The 25,197-nt window shown below is 37.2% G+C and overlaps 2 protein-coding genes across 4 annotated transcripts; one reads left to right on the top strand and one right to left on the bottom strand.

Annotated features, from left to right (window-relative positions):
* Positions 1–18,240: 18,240 nt before the first annotated feature.
* On the top strand, positions 18,241–19,732 carry LOC126791766 (mannose-6-phosphate isomerase 1-like). Its single transcript, XM_050518239.1, is given in 4 exon segments — positions 18,241–18,585; positions 18,691–18,831; positions 18,833–19,072; positions 19,154–19,732. Coding segments are annotated over 4 exon segments (1,305 nt in total).
* Positions 19,733–20,191: 459 nt separating this feature from the next.
* Positions 20,192–24,383, bottom strand: LOC126790471 (ankyrin repeat-containing protein ITN1-like). Of its 3 annotated transcripts, none has more exons than XM_050516708.1 (7): positions 24,203–24,383; positions 22,999–23,837; positions 22,344–22,811; positions 22,066–22,215; positions 21,668–21,811; positions 21,139–21,581; positions 20,192–20,991 (listed from the first exon to the last, which is right to left on the bottom strand). In XM_050516708.1, the coding sequence occupies exons 2-7, from the start codon at positions 23,267–23,269 to the stop codon at positions 20,377–20,379; spliced, it is 2,091 nt and encodes a 696-aa protein (XP_050372665.1). In that variant the 5' UTR covers positions 23,270–23,837; positions 24,203–24,383; the 3' UTR covers positions 20,192–20,376. The 3 variants fall into 3 exon arrangements, with proteins under 3 accessions (XP_050372665.1, XP_050372666.1, XP_050372667.1); XM_050516709.1 differs by having other exon boundaries at positions 22,999–23,288; XM_050516710.1 differs by having other exon boundaries at positions 20,898–21,039; positions 22,999–24,383.
* Between the last annotated feature and the right edge of the window lie 814 nt (positions 24,384–25,197).

Below are 25,197 nucleotides of genomic sequence, written 5' to 3'. Positions count from 1 at the left end.
CTGTTACCCCTCACGTAGTACACCGCCGGCATTGGTCAACCTCCTCGCTACCCAACGCCCGACATTGGGCAACCTCCTCGCTACCCAACGCCCGACATTGGGCAACCTCCTCGCTACCCAACGTCCGACATTGGGCAACCTCCTCGCTACCCAACGTCCGACTTCGGGCAACCTTCTCACTACCCTAAGTCCGACTTCGGGCAACCTCCTCGCTACCCGAGTCCGACATCGGGCAACCTCCTCGCTACCCGATGTCCAGTAGACAGACTAGAGCTCTAACTGTATCGTAACTTTCGCCCGGCCAAAGGCTAGGTTCCGACATGCCACACACGTCCGAAGACTGGTCCGAAGACATAAACGCGTACAATAATCTACTCATTATTTGTACGAATCGCATCAACATTCTCAGTATATAATTCTCATCACCACTGTGATCATACTCACAAACGAAATCCTAACAATATATAATATAGCAAACTATATATATATGTACATCTTTACCATTTATACAATATATATATATAATCCACTTTATTATATACATGTCATATTTCATAAACACGTCCGAAGAAAAAACGTTTTAACAATTCTCAACGTTAAAACCAGGTACAATAATCTACTCATTATTTGTACAAATCACATCAACATGCTCAATATATAATTCTCATCACCACTGTGATCATATTCCCAAACGAAATCCTAATAGTACATAATATAGCAAACTATATATATATGTACCTATTTACCATTTATACAATATATATATAATCCACTTTATTATATACATGTCATATTTCGTTCTTTAATATTTTGCAACCTCCTGAATCTCCGCAAGGGTAGATTCATAAATAAGTGAGATTTTACTCACCTTTTTTCCTGCGTGCAACTTCCACGACACTGAAAGTAATTTCTTCACTCGTTTCGTCAGTCACCTAATAGCACGATAAATGCTTAGAAAATGATACTTAAAATATCAGGTGACGATTTCAGCACAGCTAAATGTTGTTCATAAAACATTGTTCACAGAACACTGTTCATGTTTACTAATCACTGTTCTTACTAAACCACTGTTCACAGTTACTGTTTTTGACAAAACACTGTTCACAGTTACTGTTTTGCCAAAACATGTTCACAGTACTGTTTACCATGCACTGTTCATATTTACTGTTACAGATCACTATTCACATTTCCTATTTATACGGCATCACTGTTCACAGTTACTGTTACAGATCACTATTCACAGTACTATTCAAGCGGCGTTACTGTTCACCGACCGCCACCAATCATCACCAAATTTCACGACCACAACCTAAACAACATTTCCAACAACTTTCTAGTTGACACCATGGTCTAAATCCGAGCCTAAACAATCAAAACAACGAAGAACATAAATTCGGCACTATTCACAAACCCTAGAAATTGAAATTTTGATTCGGATACTTACACTTCGATTTGGCTCGATTCCTTTTGTGGGAATGTTGCTGGGACTAAGACAAGCAAAACCCCCCAAGAATCTCGAGCTATGGTGGCCGGAGGAGGCGGCGCCGACACCGCAGCAACTTCCGGCGGTTGCTGCACCGTGTGTGGTTGTCGACGGAGTGCAAGGCGTAGCCCAAAAGATGGAGATCGTCGAGCCCGTCACTTTGATAGGTGGCACGACACGAGGCGACGTCGGATGGTGGAGAAATCGGCCGGAGAAGATTTTTGGGTCGGGTTAACAGTACCCGAGCTCGGGTGAACAGTACCCGAGTTGATTTTTTTGGAAAAAAATTGATTTTCTGATTTCTAATCTCCTCTTCTTCCTTTTATATTATTTCCAAAATCGGAAACGAACTTCCAACGTTAATAACTTTTACGTCCGATGTCCGATTCGAACGCGTCACACGTCCACGCACTCGTATCGACGAGCTCTACGACTTTCGTGAAGAAAGTTTTTGTTAGGTTAATATTAACCTAGTAATGTTTGCCTTATTCTTATTCTTTTGCTTTATATTTTTGTATATTTATTTATTTCTTTTTACGTTTCCTACTCATGCTAGGAAAATGTGCAAATGATCGGAAACACGTCAAGAAGAGTGGATTTAGCGCACATTATGGATTCGGGTGAAAGTTTCAAGCCAAAAAGAGTAAATGTGGAGATTTCATAAGAAAAGAAAAGTCAACGCCGGAAAATGCCGGTTAAACTCCGGCGATGAGAAGGTGGTTGCCGGAAATGGTGGTGGTTAAAGTCAATAAGTCAATGAAGCATATTGGTGAATTATGAATTGTAAATTTTAATTTACAATTTAAATTCAAAATAGAAGAAGACAAATGAAGGAGACAATTTCAAGAAAAAGATCCTCAATTTGTGCTCCATGAATTGGGGATTTAAATTTAAAATAGAAGAAGACAAATGAAGGGGACCATTTCAAGAACAAGATCCACAATTTGTGCTTCTACATTTGTCCACCATATCTAACCATTCATCCCCTTACATCTCCACTATTCATTTGTGACCTTAAGGCCTTTAAATACCCTCATTCTTCACAAATTCGTGCATTCTCCTTCACCACACTAAAACTCCATCAAAACTTCATATTTTCCATAGTTTTAACATAGTTTTCTTAGGCCTAAGTCATAGATATCAAGTTGTGCAAAGAAAAGTGTAAAGTGTCTTGAGTTTTCACCAAAAACTAAAGATCATTTACACCCTTGATCAATCACAAACTTGTTTCATAGATTTGGGTCACTTCACTCTCTTTATCCTCTACTCATACTCTTTCTCAACCCTTATTCTTTGTTCCTAGATTGTGTGGATAAAGTATGGTGTTCATGGAGTTCTTCTTTTGTTAGAACCTATTAATACCATACTTAGAAGCATTTTCTTTCTTATTACATCTTTGTGGGTAGTAAACCTTTAGAGGTACAGTTTGGTATCATTTGTACCAAACCCTTGGTAATCTCTTCTCTCTTTACTCTACTTTTCTTTTGATGTATTTCATTTTCAAGGGTTGTTGTATTTAATGGGTTGTGAGTAGTTGGATTTGAGGCTAGGCTAGCCCTAGCCAAACTCATGTGCTAATGAATTCATTTTACTTTTAATTGATGTTGATGCATGTTGAATCTATGGGCTTCTACACTTAAAATGCTTACTAAATGTGTTACTATTTTTGTCACCTAGAAACATGTTTAGGTAATTAATGAATCGGAACTTGAACTTGACAACTTCTTGAATCCGTGAGCATGGGTAGCCTTTAGGTGGTGGCTTAGTGTTTCTTACGGGAAATACTAAGTTGCTTGAATTTCTTACCATGAACTTAATGCTTGTTCCATGAGTGTAATTACTCTAAGGGGGTGTTATGCTTGTGGTACATAGCCCACTTGTATTATAAGGTAATATAATTGGGACTAAGGTTTTGTGATTTAATTTGGCTCCAAAAGACTTTGTTAAATTACATGATTAGTTGGTTTCTTGGTAGCTTCACCAAAGCACTAGGGGGAAGTTTGTCAAACATGTTATGCATTAATCTTGAGTTACATTTGTGCATGAGTAAGGCTAGGTGCAATGCCTAAGTCTCTACTTCTCTTTTGATTCTATCTCTACATTTACCTTTCTTTGTTGTTTTAGTGCAAGAATTAGTTTACTTAGCTTAATTCTAAAATCAACCAAGTCGATTCACTACCACTTGTTAATACCATCTCCATGATTCTTAGCTTCCAAAGGGCTAAGGTTGTGAACTTGTAAAAAGTTAGAATGCATGTTTTTCTAGTTTTTCTTGCGAAAATCTAGTTAGAGTTGAGTTTCCCCCAATCCCTTGGGTACGATACTCTACACTTTCCCTTACTAAAACTTGACCTTCTATACTTGGGAGTAGGTAGTTTCACCCATAAATACACATAATCATACTTAAGTGATTCAACCAACAGTTTTCACAAACGATCGACGGAATAAAAGTCGATGTTCACGTCTCGGAAACGTAATGTTTTTCTAAATAAACGTTCCGTTAATGTTTCCGTTTTCAATTTCCGACTTCGCAAGGCGGCACAAACACGTTTAATGAATTTCACATACTTTATAAATTCAAAAGTGATCCAAAAATCATTCCGAAAAATCGGGTTATTACATTCTACCCCCCTTAAAAGGAATTTCGTCCCGAAATTCAAGTTCACTCAATAAACAACAGTGGGTATCTCGTCTTCATATCCGACCCTAGCTTCCATGATGCATCACCTTCATCATGATGGCTCTACAATACCTTGACTAGCTCCACTTCCTTCCTCCAAAGCTTCTTTGTGGATCTATTCAAAATACAAACCGGCTCAAAACAAAAGTGGTATTTTCCTTCACCTCAATGGTGTTATGATCGATCACATATGCGACACATCAGGTTCATACTTCCTCAACATGGAAATGTAGAAGACGTTGTGAACGTCCGACATGCTAGTAGGCAAGGCTAGTTTTCCCACCTTCTCGAGAATCTCAAAGGCCCAACATACCTCGGCCAACTTTTCTTTCTTGCCAAATCTCACTACACCCAACTTTTGCCCAACAGATAGGTGATTGACATGGTCTACCTTAAGTGCCTCATAGGGTACCATGCCGATGCTGGAATGGTAACTGTCGTTGTAGGCGAACTCAATCAATCTCAAATGATTTCCCAGCTACCTTAAAATCCAGCGTACAAGCTCTCAACCTATCTTCCGTTACCTCAAACTTCCTCCATCAAACAATCTGTCACATGTCCTAACAATAATAGTCGCATGTGAGCTACTCAAAATATAATCATTCTCCCGAAATATAATGATGTTTTTAGCATGGAGGCGTCGACACCCTCTTTTGTCTAGTTCACCACTCTCTTGCGATTTGATAGACTATCCTCACGTCATGAGTTAGCTCCTACTACTAAGCATGGTCAAAACTCTCAACATCTAACATGAGTCAAATCAATGATTAACACATGCCTACTACTTACATTACACATAGTGGTTTTTAAATAAACGTGCTTTATCACGACAATACCTTCATGACTTCACCACAATGCATCGCTAGAATAACGAACCTACCATTCCTTCCAATCAACAAAATAATCTCCTTTCATGATCATCTTATTATAACCATAAAAAGTTGTCGTGCATGATACCCACCCAAGTACCATATTTGTATCGGCAACACGATAAAGAAATCTTAACTCATTGAGTTCACAATCATCACAGAACACCACCTTGGATTAAGAATTACTCTCAATCAGTTCACCTGAGAATCGAACATTATACGCACATGGCAGTACATAAATTCTACTACCACCACGAGAGAGATGCATCACGCATCCCTCCATTTTTACCACCACTTACCGTCGGACAATAAGTTACAGCTACCTGCTTTAAATTGTAGGACTCGTAAAGAAAATATTTATCTCCCGATAGTGGAACATGAAAATTTGGGCGCAAAAAAAAACAACATGACCACAACTGAGACATACTTTACCCCCTGGTTCATACACGCCTCAAATGCATGACATACGGTCCCACCCAAACACTCCAGTGACATCATCTAAAGCATTGGTTTCCATCACCGTTGTACTACTAATAAGTTCTGCAATCAATTCAACAACAGAACCGGATATTGGGTCCACTGTCTCCTCAAAACTAACCCCAAAATGATTGCTACACCACCACTCTAAACAGTTGTTTCTTTACTTTCAATAAGAACCCTCATGGCCAACGCATTCGGCCAAAATAACTTCTCTGTAAGAAACAATATACTTGATTAACCTTTTATCATAAAATTTATCCCTTGTTGAACACTTCAGTCAACACCACCTTATCCAACAATAAACAATTTGATGCATAGAGGGAAAAGAGCCTCTAAGTCACCAACACTAACACCACTTGCACTTGAAAAGCAAATTTTGGTCCTCAACCAATTCTTTACCAGTTGGAAGGTGATTATCACGAAAAATTCGTTAAAACACTACTAAGCTAAGGTCATCTCGTTCCTTACCTTCCATAAAGTTACTTTGCCGCCATAACGTCTCATTTGGACCTGTGGCCTAGTTAAGTTCTGATCCCAACACCAAAATGATTAATTCAAGAATGATCAACGTTCTCAATTAATTGCTCATCTAGCAATAATTAATTCATGATGTCATGTTGAGATTTCTCCATCACCTTAGATTCTTGCTCAGTTCAAGAACAATGTGTATCATCAATTGTCTATGGCCGACTTAAAATAAGTTGGAACTCAACGACGACGTAATGTGAATTTCAATTCAATAATTGTATCACCACCTTAAGGACGTATCACACAAGTCCTCAATCCTAGGTAAATGATACATGGTCTTGATGGTCACCATAATCATTCCCCTATAATCCACACACAACCGCATGAGACCACTTTCTTATTCACGAATAACACCGGCACAACTCAAGGTGAGACACTAGGTCTGATGAACCCTAGGTCTAATAGACCATCTATCTGCGCTTTCAATTCTTTAAACTCGTTCTGTCTCAATCCCATAAGGCGCCTTCGCTACAGGTGCTATAACAGGTACCTCGTAAATAAGAAATCGACAACTCTCTAAGATGGCAAACTCAGTATCTCCTGAAACACCTCACTATACTCGAATATCACAACAATGTCTGTGATAGCGACTCCCAGATCCACAGACTCAACATGTGCCAAGACTCAAGCTCTCATGGCATTATCCGATTTGACGCAAAGATAACGAAACACTGGTTTCCTGGGTCTATGAATGACCCCACCATATTACAACAATCATTCACCGCACACTGCGGCCTCAACCAACCAATTCCTGAGATTCCATCATAGGTGTGGTCCGGGATCACAATCAACGAAGCAGAGAACTCTCTACTTCCAATCACAATAGGACAAGCCTTTCATTGTCTCCAATTCGTGGAACACTCAAAGAGCGAAGTGACACATAATGAGTTTCTCAGAGATGTATGAATCAATCCTAACATTTCCTCTACCGAACTATCAATAATTGAATGTGGCTATCATCATCTTCTCCAACTCATAGCACTCAATCATCACCAAGTAAGTCCCAATACTCTCGATCTAGTGGTCCGCTACCATATGATCCAAGCCTCTACGAAGTAACGGTGCTGACAGACCATTAATGTCTTAAATAAACTTTTAGCACACGAACATCGTCTCTAACAACAGCAGCATGGTCATCCTGTTCTGCCCGTGGAGCGGCCTCCTCGCAAAGGTCCTCCACATCGCGGACTCGGCCTACAACCCTACCTCGGCTGCGACCTCTCGCCCGTCCTCGGCCCTGTCCACGGCCCTTTTCTATATTTATCACTTTGAAACACTTAGTCACTACAAGTGAAGTCTCGAATTCAACCAAAACAGATATCAATATTAAATTTCAGAATAAGATGAATCATCGAAGTATCATCACGATACTCCCTAAAGGACCAAACCATAAGGTATGGCTCCTAACACTCTCGCGTACCCGACAACATATCAATACCGAGGAGCATGTGATGGGTGCCCGCCTGCAGTCGGATCATCACTCCCGGATGATATTGATAATCGCCAAATACGCACTTAGGCTCTGATACCAACTGTAACGACCCCAAAATTTCGAGCATAAAAACTCAAAATTTCAAAGTCGTTAAACACCAAACAATCTCAACATGTCGAAATCATTTAAAATGCCACAGCGGACCATCTCTGAGTTCAAAATACAACTCAGTCAAACCGATTATTACAAACCAAATTATAATTCAACAATATAACAAACGGAAATGTATAATCCTCACAACAACCTCACAAGATAGTAACACAAAATCCTCGCTCCAGCTGGAAATAAATAACTTCAAGTTCTCTGAGCAGTCCGTCAATTCCCCCTAATCCACACCTGCGGAGTTATCCACTACACCATCGAATTGGTGCACCGGGATTGTAAACACAAACCCGGTAAGCTTTACAGCTCGTATGAGTAAAATAAAAACATAACTCGCATATCAATATATACGGAAATCCACAAATCAACAAATATAAATGCACCCATGAGTAAATAGACGGCCCATTTGGTTGTCCCGAAAATATGAAAATGAAAGTACTCATGAGCAATTGGGTAACCCCTCTGTTTACCCAAATGCATTTATAATACGGGTACTAATGAGCGCTGGTACACCTCTGTTACCCCTCACGTAGTACACCGTCGGCATTGGGCAACCTCCTCGCTACCCAACGCCCGACATTGGGAAACCTCCTCGCTACCCAACGCCCGACATTGGGAAACCTCCTCGCTACCCAACGTCCGACTTCGGGCAACCTCCTCACTACCCTAAGTTCGACTTCGGGCAACCTCCTCGCTACCCGAAGTCCGACATCGGGCCCTCCTCGCTACCCGATGTCCGGTAGACAGACTAGAGCTCTAACTGTATCGTAACTTTCGCCCGGCCAAAGGCTAGGTTCCGACATGCCACACACGTCCGAAGACTGGTCCGAAGACATAAACGCGTACAATAATCTACTCATTATTTGTACGAATCGCATCAACATTCTCAGTATATAATTCTCATCACCACTGTGATCATACTCACAAACGAAATCCTAACAATATATAATATAGCAAACTATATATATATATACATCTTTACCATTTATACAATATATATATATATAATCCACTTTATTATATACATGTCATATTTCATAAACACGTCCGAAGAAAAAACGTTTTAACAATTCTCAACGTTAAAACCAGGTACAATAATCTACTCATTATTTGTACAAATCACATCAACATGCTCAATATATAATTCTCATCACCACTGTGATCATATTCCCAAACGAAATCCTAATAGTACATAATATAGCAAACTATATATATATGTACCTATTTACCATTTATACAATATATATATAATCCACTTTATTATATACATGTCATATTTCGTTCTTTAATATTTAGCAACCTCCTGAATTTCCGCAAGGGTAGATTCATAAATAAGAGAGATTTTACTCACCTTTTTTCCTGCGTGCAACTTCCACGACACTGAAAGTAATTTCTTCACTCGTTTCATCAGTCACCTAATAGCACGATAAATGCTTAGAAAATGATACTTAAAATATCAGGTGATGATTTCAGCACAGCTAAATGTTGTTCATAAAACATTGTTCAGAGAACACTGTTCATGTTTACTAATCACTGTTCTTACTAAACCACTGTTCACAGTAAATGTTTTTTGACAAAACACTATTCACAGTTACTGTTATGTCAAAACATGTTCACAGTACTGTTTACTGACCTTTTTTCCTGCGTGCAACTTCCACGACATTGAAAGTAATTTGTTCACTCGTTTAATCAGTCACCTAATAGCACGATAAATGCTTAGAAAATGATACTTAAAATATCAGGTGATGATTTCAGCACAGCTAAATGTTGTTCATAAAACATTGTTCACAGAACACTATTCATGTTTACTAATCACTGTTCTTACTAAACCACTGTTCACAGTTAATGTTTTTTGACAAAACACTGTTCATAGTTACTGTTATGCCAAAACATGTTAACAGTACTGTTTACCGTGCACTGTTCATATTTACTGTTACAGATCACTATTCACATTTCCTATTTATACGACATCACTGTTCACAGTTACTGTTACAGATCACTATTCACAGTACTATTCAAGCGGCGTTACTGTTCACCGACCGCCACCAATCATCACCAAATTTCACCACCACAACCTAAACAACATTTCCAACAACTTTCTAGTTGACACCATGGTCTAAATCCGAGTTGCTGCACCGTGTGTGGTTGTCGACGGAGTGCAAGGCGTAGCTCAAAAGATGGAGATCGTCGAGCCCGTCACTTTGATAGGTGGCACGACACGAGGCGACGTCGGATGGTGGAGAAATCGGCCGGAGAAGATTTTTGGGTCGGGTGAACAGTACCCAAGTTCGGGTGAACAGTACCCGAGTTAATTTTTTTGGAAAAAAATTGATTTTCTGATTTCTAATCTCCTTTTCTTCCTTTTATACTATTTCCAAAATCGGAAACGAACTTCCGACGTTAATAACTTTTACGTCCGATGTCCGATTCGAACGCGTCACACGTCCACGCACTCGTATCAACGAGCTCTACGTCTTTTGTGAAGAAAGTTTTCACAAACGATCGACGGAGTAAAAGTCGATGTTCACGTCTCGGAAATGTAATGTTTTTCTAAATAAACGTTCCGTTAACGTTTCCGTTTTCAATTTCCGACTTCGCAAGGCGGCACAAACACGTTTAATGAATTTCACATACTTTATAAATTCAAAAGTGATCCAAAAATCATTCCGAAAAATCGGGTTATTACAGGTAGAAAGCAATAAGAGAAGCAGTTATTTTTGCGAATGTATTTCAAGCTTCCAATTTTCCGTTCTATATACATTCTAAAACTTGATTTAGCACACATACCCATTTTGCATACATACCAAAAAAAAACTCAAAACTCTAAAGGGCGGACTTATTTAAAGGGCTACGTTGGCTGCAGTCCAAACATAACCATAATATTATAAGTAATTGTCACAACCCCAAATTCTGAACATTAAAAATTCAAAATTAAGGAAGTGAAAACTCTAAAATAACCTCAATATAATTTAAATAATATTTCAGCAGCTGTATATCCAACTTGGGTTTAAACAATTAACTCGGAATACAAACTGTATTTACATACTCTCAAAATTACAGAAATGTAATTAAGGAAAGTTGTATTCTCTCACAGTTCTCACCAAAACTAAATCAATAACAGATACAAAAACAGCAAATAGCTGCCAAGTTGTCAAACCCTCCAACAACTGCTATGTAACAATTGCAACACTACTCCTTGCACCATTGATTGGTTCACCGGGATTGCAAACACAAATCTGGTAAGCTATAAAGCTTGTATGAGTAATCTTCAAACATAATTACTCAATCTAACATCAACATCTCATCATAAAAACAGCAATAATGACTATATATAACAACAACAACAACAATATCTTACAACAAGGCTATCAACACAACCACACAACAACAATAACAACAACAACAACAAGCAACAATACCTATCGACAACCACTTCCAACCACACAAATCTAATCATGAGGTTACGGCAATCCATAGTCACTCCCCATAATAGACCAACATCAACCAACTCACACTAATCTATACCTGAGGTTACGACAACCCGAAGTCGCTCCCCGGAATAGACGACACCATGCAACTCTCACTAATCTATACTTGAGGTTACGACAATTTGAAATCACTTCCCAAAATAGTCAACACCATTCAACTCTTACATCAACATGACAGCCACAACACCAACAACAACACACACAACACACAACACCGCAACCCATTTACACAAGAATAAAAAAACAAGAAACAAATAGTGAATCATGCATGAAAACATAATTCATGAATTCACGTAACAAATAAATAAGAAAATACAATAGGTATGATCCCTACATAAATTTTAATTCAGGAGATCACACCTATAGGAGAAAACACAAAAGAATAATGAGTGATTCCTGCATAATAACGTAGTTCAGGAAATCATTTAATATACAGATAAGATTAAAGGAGACAAGAAACCAATACCATACACTCAACACCAAGCAATCTACATTCAAACATCAATAACAATTAAATATAACCCAAACACGCATTTAACATAACCCCCTAACCATCAACCTTTTGAAACCATTTTAATACAATATTGTTTTACTTACCCATGAACCATAGTCGATCAAGTCCATATAATTTAAAAAAAAACATATTCTAAGAACGATTTTATTGGTTAATGATTCTAGGACTATGTTAACACACTAAAATAGGACACATCCACAACCACACCAACATACTCACGCCAAACCAAATCAGTCACACCAAACCAACTCACTCACACTTTTCCTTTGCCAACATGGCCACCTCTAAGGCAAAACAAATTGGACACGCCACTTCACAGTCACAACTCCATGTATTTAGCCAACAAACTCACAAACACACCATCAATAATACCATAAGATACATTTTATTCCCTTCTGGTCAAACAACACTTCGACTATGCATTTATTCCATCTATAAACCTCAAATTTACCGAGAGATACATTTCATTCCCTCTCGGTCCCATCCTTCACATAATATAAACCAACAAAATTTACACAATATATTTCACAATTAAAATGTCCAATATATATATATATATCACCAAAACTATATAAATATATCAATCACACAATAATATAAATAGGACATTACATACTCAATGATAAATATGGTCATATCTCATTACCATTTAGATATACATATATAAATTACCAAATATATACACCATCTCTAAATAAATAAAAACAAGTATTAAAATAAAATATGTCTAGCTACGCCACGGGTAGCTAGTTTAAACGTGAGGTTTACTCACTTTAAACTTTGTTTGCAACTTCAAGTGAGATCACTTACTTGCTTCACAAACACCTAAGTGCAAAAAACTTCACTTAGTAAAAAGAAAGTCCAACTTAAATAAAAACAACTCAAAACTCCATAAATACCTAAAGGGATTTGTGCTCTCTTCCGTCACCATTAACACCTTCAAGTAGCCACTTAATACAAAATTCAAGTCATTTGGCTTGATACTGAAATCTCCTCCCAAAAACACACAACACCGAAAAGGCCACAACTTCCACAAACTTCACAAACCAAAGCAAGAATCATAATCTCTCCTTTTCCAATCACCCAAACTAAACTCTGGGCCTCATACCCCAAAATTAACCAAAATGGCAACAATTTACTTGTGCTACCTTTCCAAGTCTCACAACAACAAAACTGAATGCATCAAGGATCTATCTTCACATCCTAACTAGAAAATTTCTTCCTAACTACCAAGGCCGTGTCAATCTCTCAAATTAAAACATGGAAATACAATAGATTCACCTCCTCACCGAAATCACACAGAGCACACAAAAGCTAACTCTTCACCACTCAACTGCACGAACAAAAACAAGCACAACAGCACTAGCTGCCGACCACCACCACCACAAGTCACCTTTCACTCCACCAAAACCCACCTTCACGGCCTCACACCTAAAATTAACCCCAAAATCCCAAACTCACTGTCTCCCTCTCCAAACTTGCAAATTAAAGAGAAGGGGTGGAGTTCTTTACACCCAAGGCCGTCGGAAATGGCCGGAGAGTTGTTGGAGTGCAACTGTAACTCCTTCGCCATTGTAGTAGATGTAATGTTTTTTTGGGTTTTAGCTTAAAACAACTTCCAAGTTGATGCAACCGTGACCAAAAGAGCATAGACAGTCGTTTGAAGCTAATTTGAAACCCAGAAATTACAGGCGACGACGGTAGGATTTCTGCCAAATCCTCCAGCTCCTGATGCGGTTCCACCCTGCTGGAACAGGCTAAGCCACTCCCCAGACCTTGTGGGCACGACCGTGCGGTTCTCTAGGCAATGGAGGTGTCGATCATAGCGGCTGAAAATGGTGGCAGGCGGCGCTGGAAATTTTAGGGCTAAGGAAGAAGATGAAGCTCGGGGGGTGAGGAGAGAGAAATGAGATTTGTTTGAATTGATATTTCTGATTGTAGACTTCCCAAAATGCCCTCTTTTACCCCTTCCACAATTCAAAAACTAAACTTCCGTTACAATTTACTTTCTCGTACGATGCCCGATTAAAGCGTGTCACATATCTACGAACTCATATTGACGAGCTCTACGACTTTCCTAAATGAAGTTTTCTGAAAAGAGTGACATATGAAAAGTCAGCTCTTTGGTTAATGACTAAGTCAATTAACACATTTGGTTCTCTAACCAATTCCTACTTTGATTGAAGGCTAATTATAAGACGTAGAATATGAATATAGCCAAAATATTCATTCCATTAAAATCTGAGAAATTATAAGAAATGGAATTAGAATTTTGGTTTATTATAGTAATTGTATAAGATAGTTAGTGAATTACCAAATTATTCAGTTGACTTATTGTCCTCTTAAGGATCTGGATGTCTCTCCCATAACCTGCTTCGAGACTTTCAAGTTTCAACTCATTTTTCCCCACTTCTTACATTTTAAAGTTTTCTTCCCACTTTTTCTTTTTGTTTCTATTTTCTAATTTTTCTCTAAAATCTCTTTTCTCCTAGTATTTTTACTTTTATTCTTATTTCCTCTCATAATTGTTTTTCCAAAGCTAAGTTTGATGAGGTCAAATTGAGGTCATTGTATTAAAATATCATTTTGATCAAAGAAAAAGTTAACATAGAAACAACAAGTTATATTGACAAAATCAATTGCAAATAAGGGAGTAAATTAGCCTAGACTCAAAAACAATTCTGGATCTGCCTCTCAGGTCACAACCTTAAAAAAATCGACGACACACATTTCGGGACCAGAAATGGTCCCGAGGTGTAGGCCTTCAAACTACTTCAATTTCATAAAGATAACAAATTGTAATAAGTGAGGTAAAAAGCTAGCAAAATGCAACAACAAATGATCTCGTGAAATAAAGTATTATTAAAATATGAGAGAGACAACCCATCCTATTATAAGTCATTATTAACAAAAATTTTAATGTCATAAATATAAATAATCAAACTGATTTACCATTACACATTCAGCTTTAATTGTGGAGAGTTATCTTGTAATATATTTTGAGGTGTTGAGTGAAATTATTCTCTAGTTCATATATAGCTCTAAGATGATAAATTATTCTAGTTCATCATGAAATGTATCACTCTATAAAGGGGTAGTGCGGCTATCCTTAATCCTTCATTAATGAAAAAGAGGTGATATAAAGTTTAAACCCCTATTACAATAAATATCTAAAAAATGTCATGAAATAATATTAAGACTGTCCGCAAAGTTCATATATATTAGATATCATAGAACTAATAGGATCAAGGTTCAACACTTGACAAAAAAACATAAGTAGAGATATTACATCTCGCTCAAAATATATTCCCAATGATTACAAAGTGCCAGCCTTTGCTAATCACTCATCTAACCTAACATCATATAGGGAATAAACTACATACAAGACCACCAATTTCAACGATCATATTTACCTTGACTAACTTCGTCAGAGCAAGAAAGGTGCAAGACTCGGACAAGGAGATGGAAAAGAAAGAGAATAAGGAGAACAAATTGAAAGAGAAGGAGGAAATAAGAATGAGAGATATGAGGATAAAAATGATAACAAATGGAGGAGATAAGGAAAAAGAAGGTGGAAGCTACACAAAAATATCTGAACAAGGACATTGATTGAATAAAGCATTTTGTCCGGGTACATCAACAAGGAGAAAAGATAAAATTTTGTATGTAATTAATTTTATATAGGCTATGTTTGGCGGGGCTTCTAAGCTAAGGTTTTGCTGTTTGGTAAATATAAAATCATGGGGAAATAAGTATTATCAGCAACTTATTCTTATAAATAAGTATAAGTTAGTTCTTCTTATAAGTTACAGCTGCGCCAAACACAACCATAATCACATATACTTTGCTCTTTCTAAAATGCTTATGGTACTCTCGTTAGGATTGTGTTTACCATTCAATTTCTTCATTAATTGAAGCTCTTCACCACCTAAGAACTGAGAATATTAATATCAATATTCTTGACTTTTACATGGAGGCAACAAAAGGGATGAAAGATGATGACATCATACACAAAACAAAGACGGCTCTGAAACATGTCAAAAATGTTAGCCTCAAGTACTACAGAGATAGGGTAAGCTTATCTTATTCATTGTGTCAAAGTACATATATTCAAACAAACACCAGTAGCAAGACTGACTAGACTTCCCCATTGCCGTGCCTATATTGACATTTGATCAACATGGACAGTACCTTTGTTGGAGATAGCCAGTGGAAAAAACTTGTGTACACAACCTAGTATGTATGTGTGCGTTCGAACTCGCTATCATTTGATTACTTTTCGCAATGTAAATAAAAAACTCAAACCGTTCAAAAGTTAAATAAACCAATAAAAATCACCTATGCAAAAAGTTTATGTGAAGAAAATCATTTCCATAGTCGGTTGCATAAAGAGTGGGAAAAACTTGGGTCCGATCTAGTATGTACGCATGCATCTAAAATCTCGCTCATTTTACATACTTTTTGCAATATAAATAAAAAATCTAAACCATCAAATTTTGAATAAACCGATAAATATCATCTCTACAAAAAATTAGTATAAACAAAGTTCATTTGATCAATCGATTGTGAAAGTAAGCACTCTTATGACCAGTCGTCAATCTGTTTGATGCAATCGATTGACCAATTAATGGTCTTTGTTTATGCTAATTTTTTTTTGCGGAGATGATCTTTTGGTTTATGCAACTTTTGAACTGTTTAAAATTTTGATTTACATTACGAAAAGTATCCAATGAGAGAGAGTTCGGATGCACACATACATATTAGATCGGACCCAAGTTATTTATGAAATAAATTGATAGTTGATCATGAAACTACTAACTTTCATCATGACTTTGATGCAATCGACTGAGCGAAAGATTTTTGTTTACATTGATTATTTACACATTTGATTTTTAGTGATAAACTAAACTTTTGAACGGTTAAAATCATGTATTTATATTCCCTAATTTGACAAATAAATGAGACTTCGGACACACGCATACATACTAGGTTGGACACAAGTTTTTTTCATATCCAAATAAGGATCAAATTCATGAAAGTCAGTACAATTTAGTCGAAGTTACAATAAGTTAAAAATTAAAATTCCTCTAAGAATTTAGTCATAGTTACAATAAGTAATCTTATTTTGATGGAAATGTTATTTTCATCAGAATCATATTTTCATGGGAATCCTATTATAAGATAGTCAGTTAGTGACCGTGTGAACGGAACTGGAATAAGAATTCCCTAGAGTTTTAAAAAAGGTTAGAATTATATGTAAAAAATTAGGAATTAAAGAATGACACATCTTTTTCATGGAAAATAAACAGAGAAAACAAGCTTCAAATTCTCTTTATCTTTTCCTATAGAATTTTTCGCACTACTCTAAAAGTTTCACCCCAAACAAGATAAAGAATATCAAATTTCAGAAATTTAATTAAATTTTTCATTGTTTTCCTCTATCCAGACACATCACTAATATTTGAGTTAATGATACGTTTACTAACTTGGAATATAACTCATCAAGAATGAAATCCATTAGGAATTGGAGATGAAATGGGTTTGAATGTGCAGATTTCAATTCTATTGAATTGTTTACTTACAACATGGAATTAGAACATAAATAATACTAATTATGATTGATGTTGTTTACTTACCATCAGAATCAGAATTACAACTAATTTGATTACTGAAATAACCCTATATATCTATGAAGTCACTTATTTTCTCTACTAATCAATAGTAATGCTATGCTACACTAATTTTACCATTAGAACACCTACACCAATTTTCTTTTTCTTTTTACACCCAATAAGACAAATTCAATTCTAACTAAATTTCATTTATCAATCATAAATTATGTAAATAAAAGATACAAAATTGAGAATATTATTAGAAAAAGAAAATAATTGACATTAAGTACTTCCGTATAATATATGTGGTTGTTTATTTGTGGGTTTTAACAATACTATTTGTGTATATATATATATATTATATAATCTCAATTTGGGTTGGACAATTTGGAAATTATTCAATTCAATTAGTGTAATTGAGGTAACAAAAATTGATATCCGAATTGACAGAGGAATTGAAACTGATACCGACCTCCCTCCTTGGGTATCAAGTTAGGGGTTTTAGCAGGAATCAATTCCTGATTAGGAGGTACGACTCACATTCATTCCAATTCTCATATGTATTAGTAAACGACATAAGTCTCTTATTTTGTAATCAATTCTTTTATTTACAATTTCATTTCACGTTAATAAACGTGTTCTTAATCCTCTTTATAGTCAACGTCTTCTGCAATTGCTCTTCCGAGTTTCTTGCCATCCTAAGACCGCCAAATTCTCATGAAGATTGCATTTTCTCTGTGTCCAAAAGTAACTTATACAGAAATTTTGACAACACAGAGGTCAAAGTGACCCAAATTCCTTTCTCATTCTCATATATGGTAATCCTTTCAAACGCTTTGAAGAGACCACATGATATTTATGACCATTTCCACAAGACTACAAGCATCACATACACTACATCTCATATTTGGCTAGTATCACATTAGTCTGTTCCAGTTTCTCTCTGTCTAATTCCTGATTCATTTGTCAATCAAGCACAGCCAAATTCATTCATGGAGATGCAACAGCCAAAGCAGAGGCAGAGGAGTGTTCAGAGGCTAAGATGTTCTGTCATGAACTACGATTGGGGTAAGAAAGGCCGAGACTCTGTTGTGGGCAGGTTGTGTGCCTCCAACTCTCATTTTGAGATCGACCAAGAAAAGCCTTACGCCGAAATGTGGATGGGAACACATGACTCTGGACTTTCCTTTTTGATTGATCAGGATCTGAACAATAGTAACACCACTACTGGGGCATCTCCATCTCTGAATGACTGGATTTTTAGCAACCCTAATGACATGCTTGGTCACAAGGTTGTCCAAAAATGGGGCTCCTCTGATCTTCCATTCTTGTTTGAGGTACGTTGGCTGATTGTCCTATTACTTGGAAAAATCTAATTGTTTTTAATTTGCATCGAGATCGGATCTATTGAATTATTGTGCATGTATGGTTGTCTATGTTAGGTGCAATCGGTGGCAAAGGCATTGTCAATACAGGCACACCCAGATAAGGAACTGGCCAAGGCTTTGCACAAGTCTATGCCAAATATATACATGGATGATAATTATAAGCCTGAGATGGCGCTGGCCTTGACACATTTTCAAGGCTCTTTGTGGTTACATCACTTTTGAGGAGCTTAAGAAGGTGATTGGTAATGTCCCTGAAATTGAAGAAATGGTTGGTAGTGAGGTCACAAACCAAGTGCTTCGCATGACCAAAGAAGATTGGGAGGATAAAGTCAAGTCTGTTCTACGTTTAGCGTTTACCCAACTCATGTCAACTAGCATGGAGATGATAACAACAATAACAACTAAATTGAAGTGTCGTTTACATACAGGAAGTCAGGTGTTAATCCAATTAAATTTTCATTTATTGATAGTTTCATTGTTATGTATTCTTCGATGTCACATTTCTTTGATCGATCAGGTGAGGCAGTTGACAGAAAAGGAGCAGCTAGTTTTGCAATTGGAAAAGCAATATCCAAATGATGTCGGAGTGATATCTGCATTCTTTCTTAACTATGTGAAGCTTGATCCTGGAGAAGCATTATGCCTTGGAGCAAATGAACCCCATGCCTATATATCTGGGGACTGCATCGAGTGCATGGCAACCTCAGACAATGTAGTTAGGGCTGGCCTTACTCCCAAACATCGAGATATCAAAACTCTTTGTTCTATGCTCACATATAATCAAGGTTTACCTGACATTCTGCGAGGATTTGCTGTGAATTCTCATGTAACAAGGTACATTCCGCCTTTTGAAGAATTTGAGGTTGATCGGTTCCATCTTCCCAATGGAGAATCAACAGAGTTTCCTGCAGTACCTGGTCCTTCTATTTTTGTGGCAACACTTGGGAAAGGAAGCATATTTACTAGTAATGGAGATCATGCAATCATCGAAGGAGATGTTCTGTTTGCACCTGCGCATACTGATATTAGCATAACAAGTACATCTGAGTTGCACATATATAGAGCTGGAGTGAATAGCACATTCTTAGCTTCATAATTGAATTGCAACAAAAACAATTTCTTTTCCAATGTTTTATTTTCTTAGGATATATACTTAAGACAGCTATGTCAATGCCAGATTATTGCATACGCCATGCGGCCACATTTTCAACCCTGCAAGCAATCTCACTATTGCTGACAGCGCCTAGCGTTCTCAAATCAAGGTCAAAATGATATGTTCAAGGAGTATGCTCAATTCCAGAAAAGAGAGATTAAAGTGGATGGTTTTTTATCAGAGATATTATTGGAACTGTTGATATTAACTATGGCTATTTTCTGTTAATCATGTCACCCTAATCTGGGTGGGCAGAAAATTTCAAATGGCAGGAGAAATTTTAAAGCTCTACTATCAACCACTGTCAATTTGAGCCAGCTGAGAAGAGCAGTTAGGTTAAAACACAGAATTTTTTAGACAAATTACAATGAAAACTTATTGAAAGAAGTGTAAATGGTGGAGTGAATACAAATGAAGACCTATAAGAAAGTCTATGATTTTCTTCTGAATATATTGTATGATTCCTTCAAACCTTGGTACAGCTCATCCAAATTTAAAATTCACAATGTTAGTACTATACACATAATTTCACTCTAATACATTACCTTACAGTCGTAACACTTACATTCTGACATCAAGTAAGTTATCTAATGCAAGAGGTGGTTGCATGGGCGAAAAGAAACTATTGAAATATATGCATGACTGATCATGTCTGCTAGAAGGGGAAACTGTAGTAATGCATAGAAACCAACTGGAACTGCAGCAACCAAAGCAACTGGAATTTTCATATCATGAAATCCAGGGCCAAGAACCATTAGTAGTGTGGCAACAAATGTTATCATCATTGTGGCTATAGAGATAAATAAAGTGGCAAGCCCCAGAATCAATCTATTTGGTAATGAATTGAGAAAATCTCCTTCATGGTAACGTGATGTAAGAATGGACAGAAAGCTCAAGACTGAAGTGGTTGATGAGATCAGAGATACTGCATCTGATATGACAAAAACCGTGAAGGCCCTTGATCTAAGAAGTATGGGAATACCAGTGTTACTGTTGTTGCCGCCTGGAACAGTAGAGATGACAGCAAACATTACAGTGGCAATAAGAGTTGCCACCACCATACATGATGATGCTGTACCCTTCATCCACTCTTGTCCTTCTCTAAGTAGTTCCTTGTGCTCCTTGGTGAAAAGATTTTGTGGTGTTTCTCCATCTGAGTTCCTCATTTCTCTGTATAATGGCTGGACAATCTTCTCCACCTCCTAAGTTCCAGTATAACGTTGATAATTCAGGCCAAATGTTACTAGTGACTAGTGGCAGATCAACAAGTTTGTCACTAACCTCCCATTCATGGAGAATGACAGCTTCTTACAAATACTGAGAAAAATTTACTTGGGACGAAAACTTACCTTAAACCAAGTCAACTCTCTTCGCAATTGCAATGCTGCCCCAGTATCAGTACTTAGTCGACTTGCAGATGTTCGGGCAGCCAAATGAAGCATATTATCGTTGGACACATCTTTGTAAGCAGCTATCAAGTCTTTCAGACCACCTAATTCATAAAGGAGACTGAAAACTTTCTCCTGTCTATGAATCACTGCAGCATGAAATATGCTTCGATTTTGTTCATCAACTTGCCAAATGAGACTGGGGTACAATCTCATAAATATAATGAGAAAGTCTATATTCCCTAATTCAGCAGCAGTAAATAATAAGCGAGACGGCGCATTTATCAAATCACATATCCTTGAATCACTCTCTAGTGTCAAAACTTTCTTCCAGAGCAGCTTCACAAGTTCAGTTGCTTGCATATGATTCATCTTTTTGTCGTATGAGGCCTGGATACATGGTACTGAATAAAACAACAAAAGCAAACAAGTCATTATCTGTAAATCAAAAGTTCAACATGGTGTTAAGACTCAAACATCATTTACATACCAGATAATATGAATCGTTTCCAAAGTCCCAGCTGACTTCCACTATAACATGTTGAACGCTCAACTATGTGAAGTTTGGTCTCTGCAATTTCACCTTGAACAAGAGTTATTAAAGGGTGTTGTTCCACTATATCCACAGCCACATCTGCAATCATTTAGGTAAGTGTTAAAAAAGATTTTCAGGCTTGAATTTTTACTTGGCTTTTTTCATTTTTTTTCTTTCTTCTCTTTATAATTCCAAACTTTAATAGCATTATGCACATGTAATGGCATGAGAGCTTCGAAGCTGCCTTGAGCTGTTTTGGAGAAACTACTTTATAAAACATACCACAATTAGAATTTTAAGAGAGAAAAGGCAGGACAGAGGCTGTTCTGAAAAAATATCATGAGTGTACTTACATGAAGTTATCCATCTCTGCAGAAATCCCAGCTTACTGCCACTATAGCATGCTGAAGGCTTTCGAGCCATTACATGTAGTGCTGTTTCTCCATTTCCATCTCGAGCAAAAGCCATTTCAGGGTGCTTTTGAATTATATGCAGTGCGACATCTGTTGTATACCATGGACGAGAATTTTATTGTCCTTTTGTCATCTTAAAATGAAAGCTTCACTACTGATCAACGCCATATGTGTAGAAGGAAATGAAGCAATATTATCTAAAGGTTTATATGATTTACCATAAAGATCTGCTGTTATGGCAGAAATTAAAAGCCCTATGTAGTCGTCTTCCGTCAGACTTGTCTTATCATATAGATACCACACAATCTCTCTGTGGCCTAGCAATGTGGCCATATGAAGTGGTGTTAGATTTTTAGTTCCTCGAATCTGAGGTAATGATGGATTAATATCCACCATTACCTCGGCAATCCTTTTGATACCAGAGACAGCAGCAAAATAAAGAGCGGTGTTCCCTACATCATTCTTCAATTCAAGATCATCTGGTGTCATCCATTTAACTAGCTCCTCAACAAAAAGTGTACGTTTTGCCCCAGCTGCAATGTGAAGAGCAGTTTCTGAACCTTTTGTGATCTTAGCCCTCACAGCTTCTGGCTTCAATTGCAAGAAATTTCTAGCAGATATCCAGTCACCATTCAGGGCAGCAAGATGTAGTGTCACGTATGGAACTAGGTTGATGTTTATAATAGCTAACGAGAAAACACAAATATTAAGAGTAATATTTTTGAGCATGCCATGAAAAATTGGAAGTTATGTTTTAGCTTTAGATAAGGTGCTTACTTGTCAGCGAATATTTCGAAAAGGCACTAGATATAAAACTGCAATATTACTACATTATACTAACAGCTTGATCTTGAATATGCTAAAACTTATTACCTGGAATATGTGCAACATCCTTCTGATCCTTATCCTTTCTTATTACATCACCAGATATATTTGTATGTTCTTGAGTTGGAGCACTCTGAGCCCATTTATCAGGTGTTGTTACCTGTACTTTTGGTGGAATCTTATTATCCTTCTTGTTCGATTGGCGAAAAGTACTGGTGAAGAGAGCTATAACTTGTGTCCCCAGGCCTTCTGGTAATGGAGGAGATGTCTGCTTGCATATTTGTTCTGCATGTTCCTCCTCATGGAAATTTTCTGACATGATAGAGCAAGGATTTCCTCTAGGATATATAACATGTACAAAAGTCAGCTAGCAGCCTAGCAAGCGAGTAAGTTTACACTAATTCTACTATAGCAGTTAATCTGTGTTAACATTATATATCCAATTCACAAAAAAAGCTTTTCTACGAAAATCACAGAGCAGTGTCTGGATCATTTTCTGTATTGCAGGACCTCTATTTGCCGTTATTATTGTACGGATGAGAACTGTAGTTTTCTCCACTCACTTCCCAAGTAAAATTTCAGTTACGAGTCTATCATTATCAATGTTATCCATTTCTAATCTGTAATCAATTAGGACGCGTTGACGTCCATCTTCTTCATCCCAATCGACCGCACAGATAGTTACCAATACTGAATATCACGGTACCTTGCGACCAACATACAGCTATTATAGATCATGTAGCAATGGTAGTTAACCAAAACAGTAATAACAAGAAGGCACAGTGTCATGTAAATGACACAACACCATAGCTCAATACAATAAGGAGTACAGTCTTCAAGTCGACCAATCCCATGCCAAGTTGCTAACTTTCAAGTCAGCCGCACGCCTGCAGCAATGAACATTCAAACCCATATCCAGCATGATGTCTGTCCCAACTCCCAATCACAAAATTGACCTAGCTACTTCAGATGAGAACACAGAATAACCGTCTGTGCATGGCTTATGAAAGACTAATGACCAACTAATAAAATCGAAGCAGTAAACAACTAAGAGCATGATCGAGAAGAATGAAAATCCATATTTGGGAAAAACCCACAAAGAGGAAAAGAAAACGAACGAGAAACCTGTTTGTAGTTGTGGGGAGCTTCTTTTAATTAAATTTCTAGAAATCATTCATAATCTTAATTCATTAAAGAAAACTCAAAAGAAATCATATATTCATCGTTGTGTACGAATTCTTGGGAAATTTACCTTACAGTTTGATGCCACGTACAAGATGATCGAAAGGTTTTTGGATCTGTATAGATATGGAATGAAATTTCTGGGAAAACTAAAACACCACGATATCACTCCTTTTCCAGGAAAGAAATGCGAAACACTGCCAGAGCTTCCTAGACTTTGATCTTCAAACTGTTGAACGTGTCAACTCTAGTTTTTCCAAGTCAGACGTACTATATATTCAAACTTTTACTTTTGAATAAAAGTGATTCATTCTATAAATCGTTTAGGTTTTCTTTTTTTTGTTGAAACCGGAAAGAATAATTAATTACAATTATAATAAATTTCAGTAAAATAAAATTCCTAATGAAAATGAAAAAATGTTGTTTCTGAAGTTTGGAAGATGATAGAGTCCAAACGCTCATAGGCTTCCAATAGCCCTCTTACGGAGCTGAAAACATATCAATTAAGAAGAAGTTGAGATTAAGTTGACGTCTTGGAAGCAGTTCTCAAAAGGATGAGTCCTAATCAATTATAAGGAGAGCCGAGATCAACTCAACCTCAATTACTTAGCTACAAGACCTCTATAAATAAAGACTTCCTCTATTGTTGAAAAAGGAGAAAAACACACAGAAGAAGAAGACGGAAACAAGGAGCAGAGCAGAGAACAAGGAGAGCAAGGAGACGACGCATAGGAGTGGAGAGCAACGTGAAAGGGACGCATAGAGCAGCCACGTAGCATAAGTAGAGAAGAAGGAGAAAACATAGTCGAAGCCCTACAAAAGAGGACGAAGTTCAAAAGCAAACAGTCCAACCTCGACGATCACACAAAAGTGAAGGGTGAGACTCTCTCCACTCTAATGTGTTCACAGGCCTCTCAACGATGCAATATATAAACAAGACAATTCCGGGCAGCGTCCCGATGACAATTCCGGGCAGCGTCCTGATGATCACCGGAGCAGCGTCTCCAATGACCATGCCGGAGCTCTGTCTCCACAAACCTTGTTCCATGGTCACCATCTAAAAGA

The sequence above is a fragment of the Argentina anserina genome, chromosome 4 (assembly GCF_933775445.1).
Source record: "Argentina anserina chromosome 4, drPotAnse1.1, whole genome shotgun sequence".
Classification (NCBI taxonomy): domain Eukaryota; kingdom Viridiplantae; phylum Streptophyta; class Magnoliopsida; order Rosales; family Rosaceae; genus Argentina; species Argentina anserina.
Note: the sequence above shows the minus strand (reverse complement) of the source record. Positions and strands in the feature narration are given on the sequence as shown.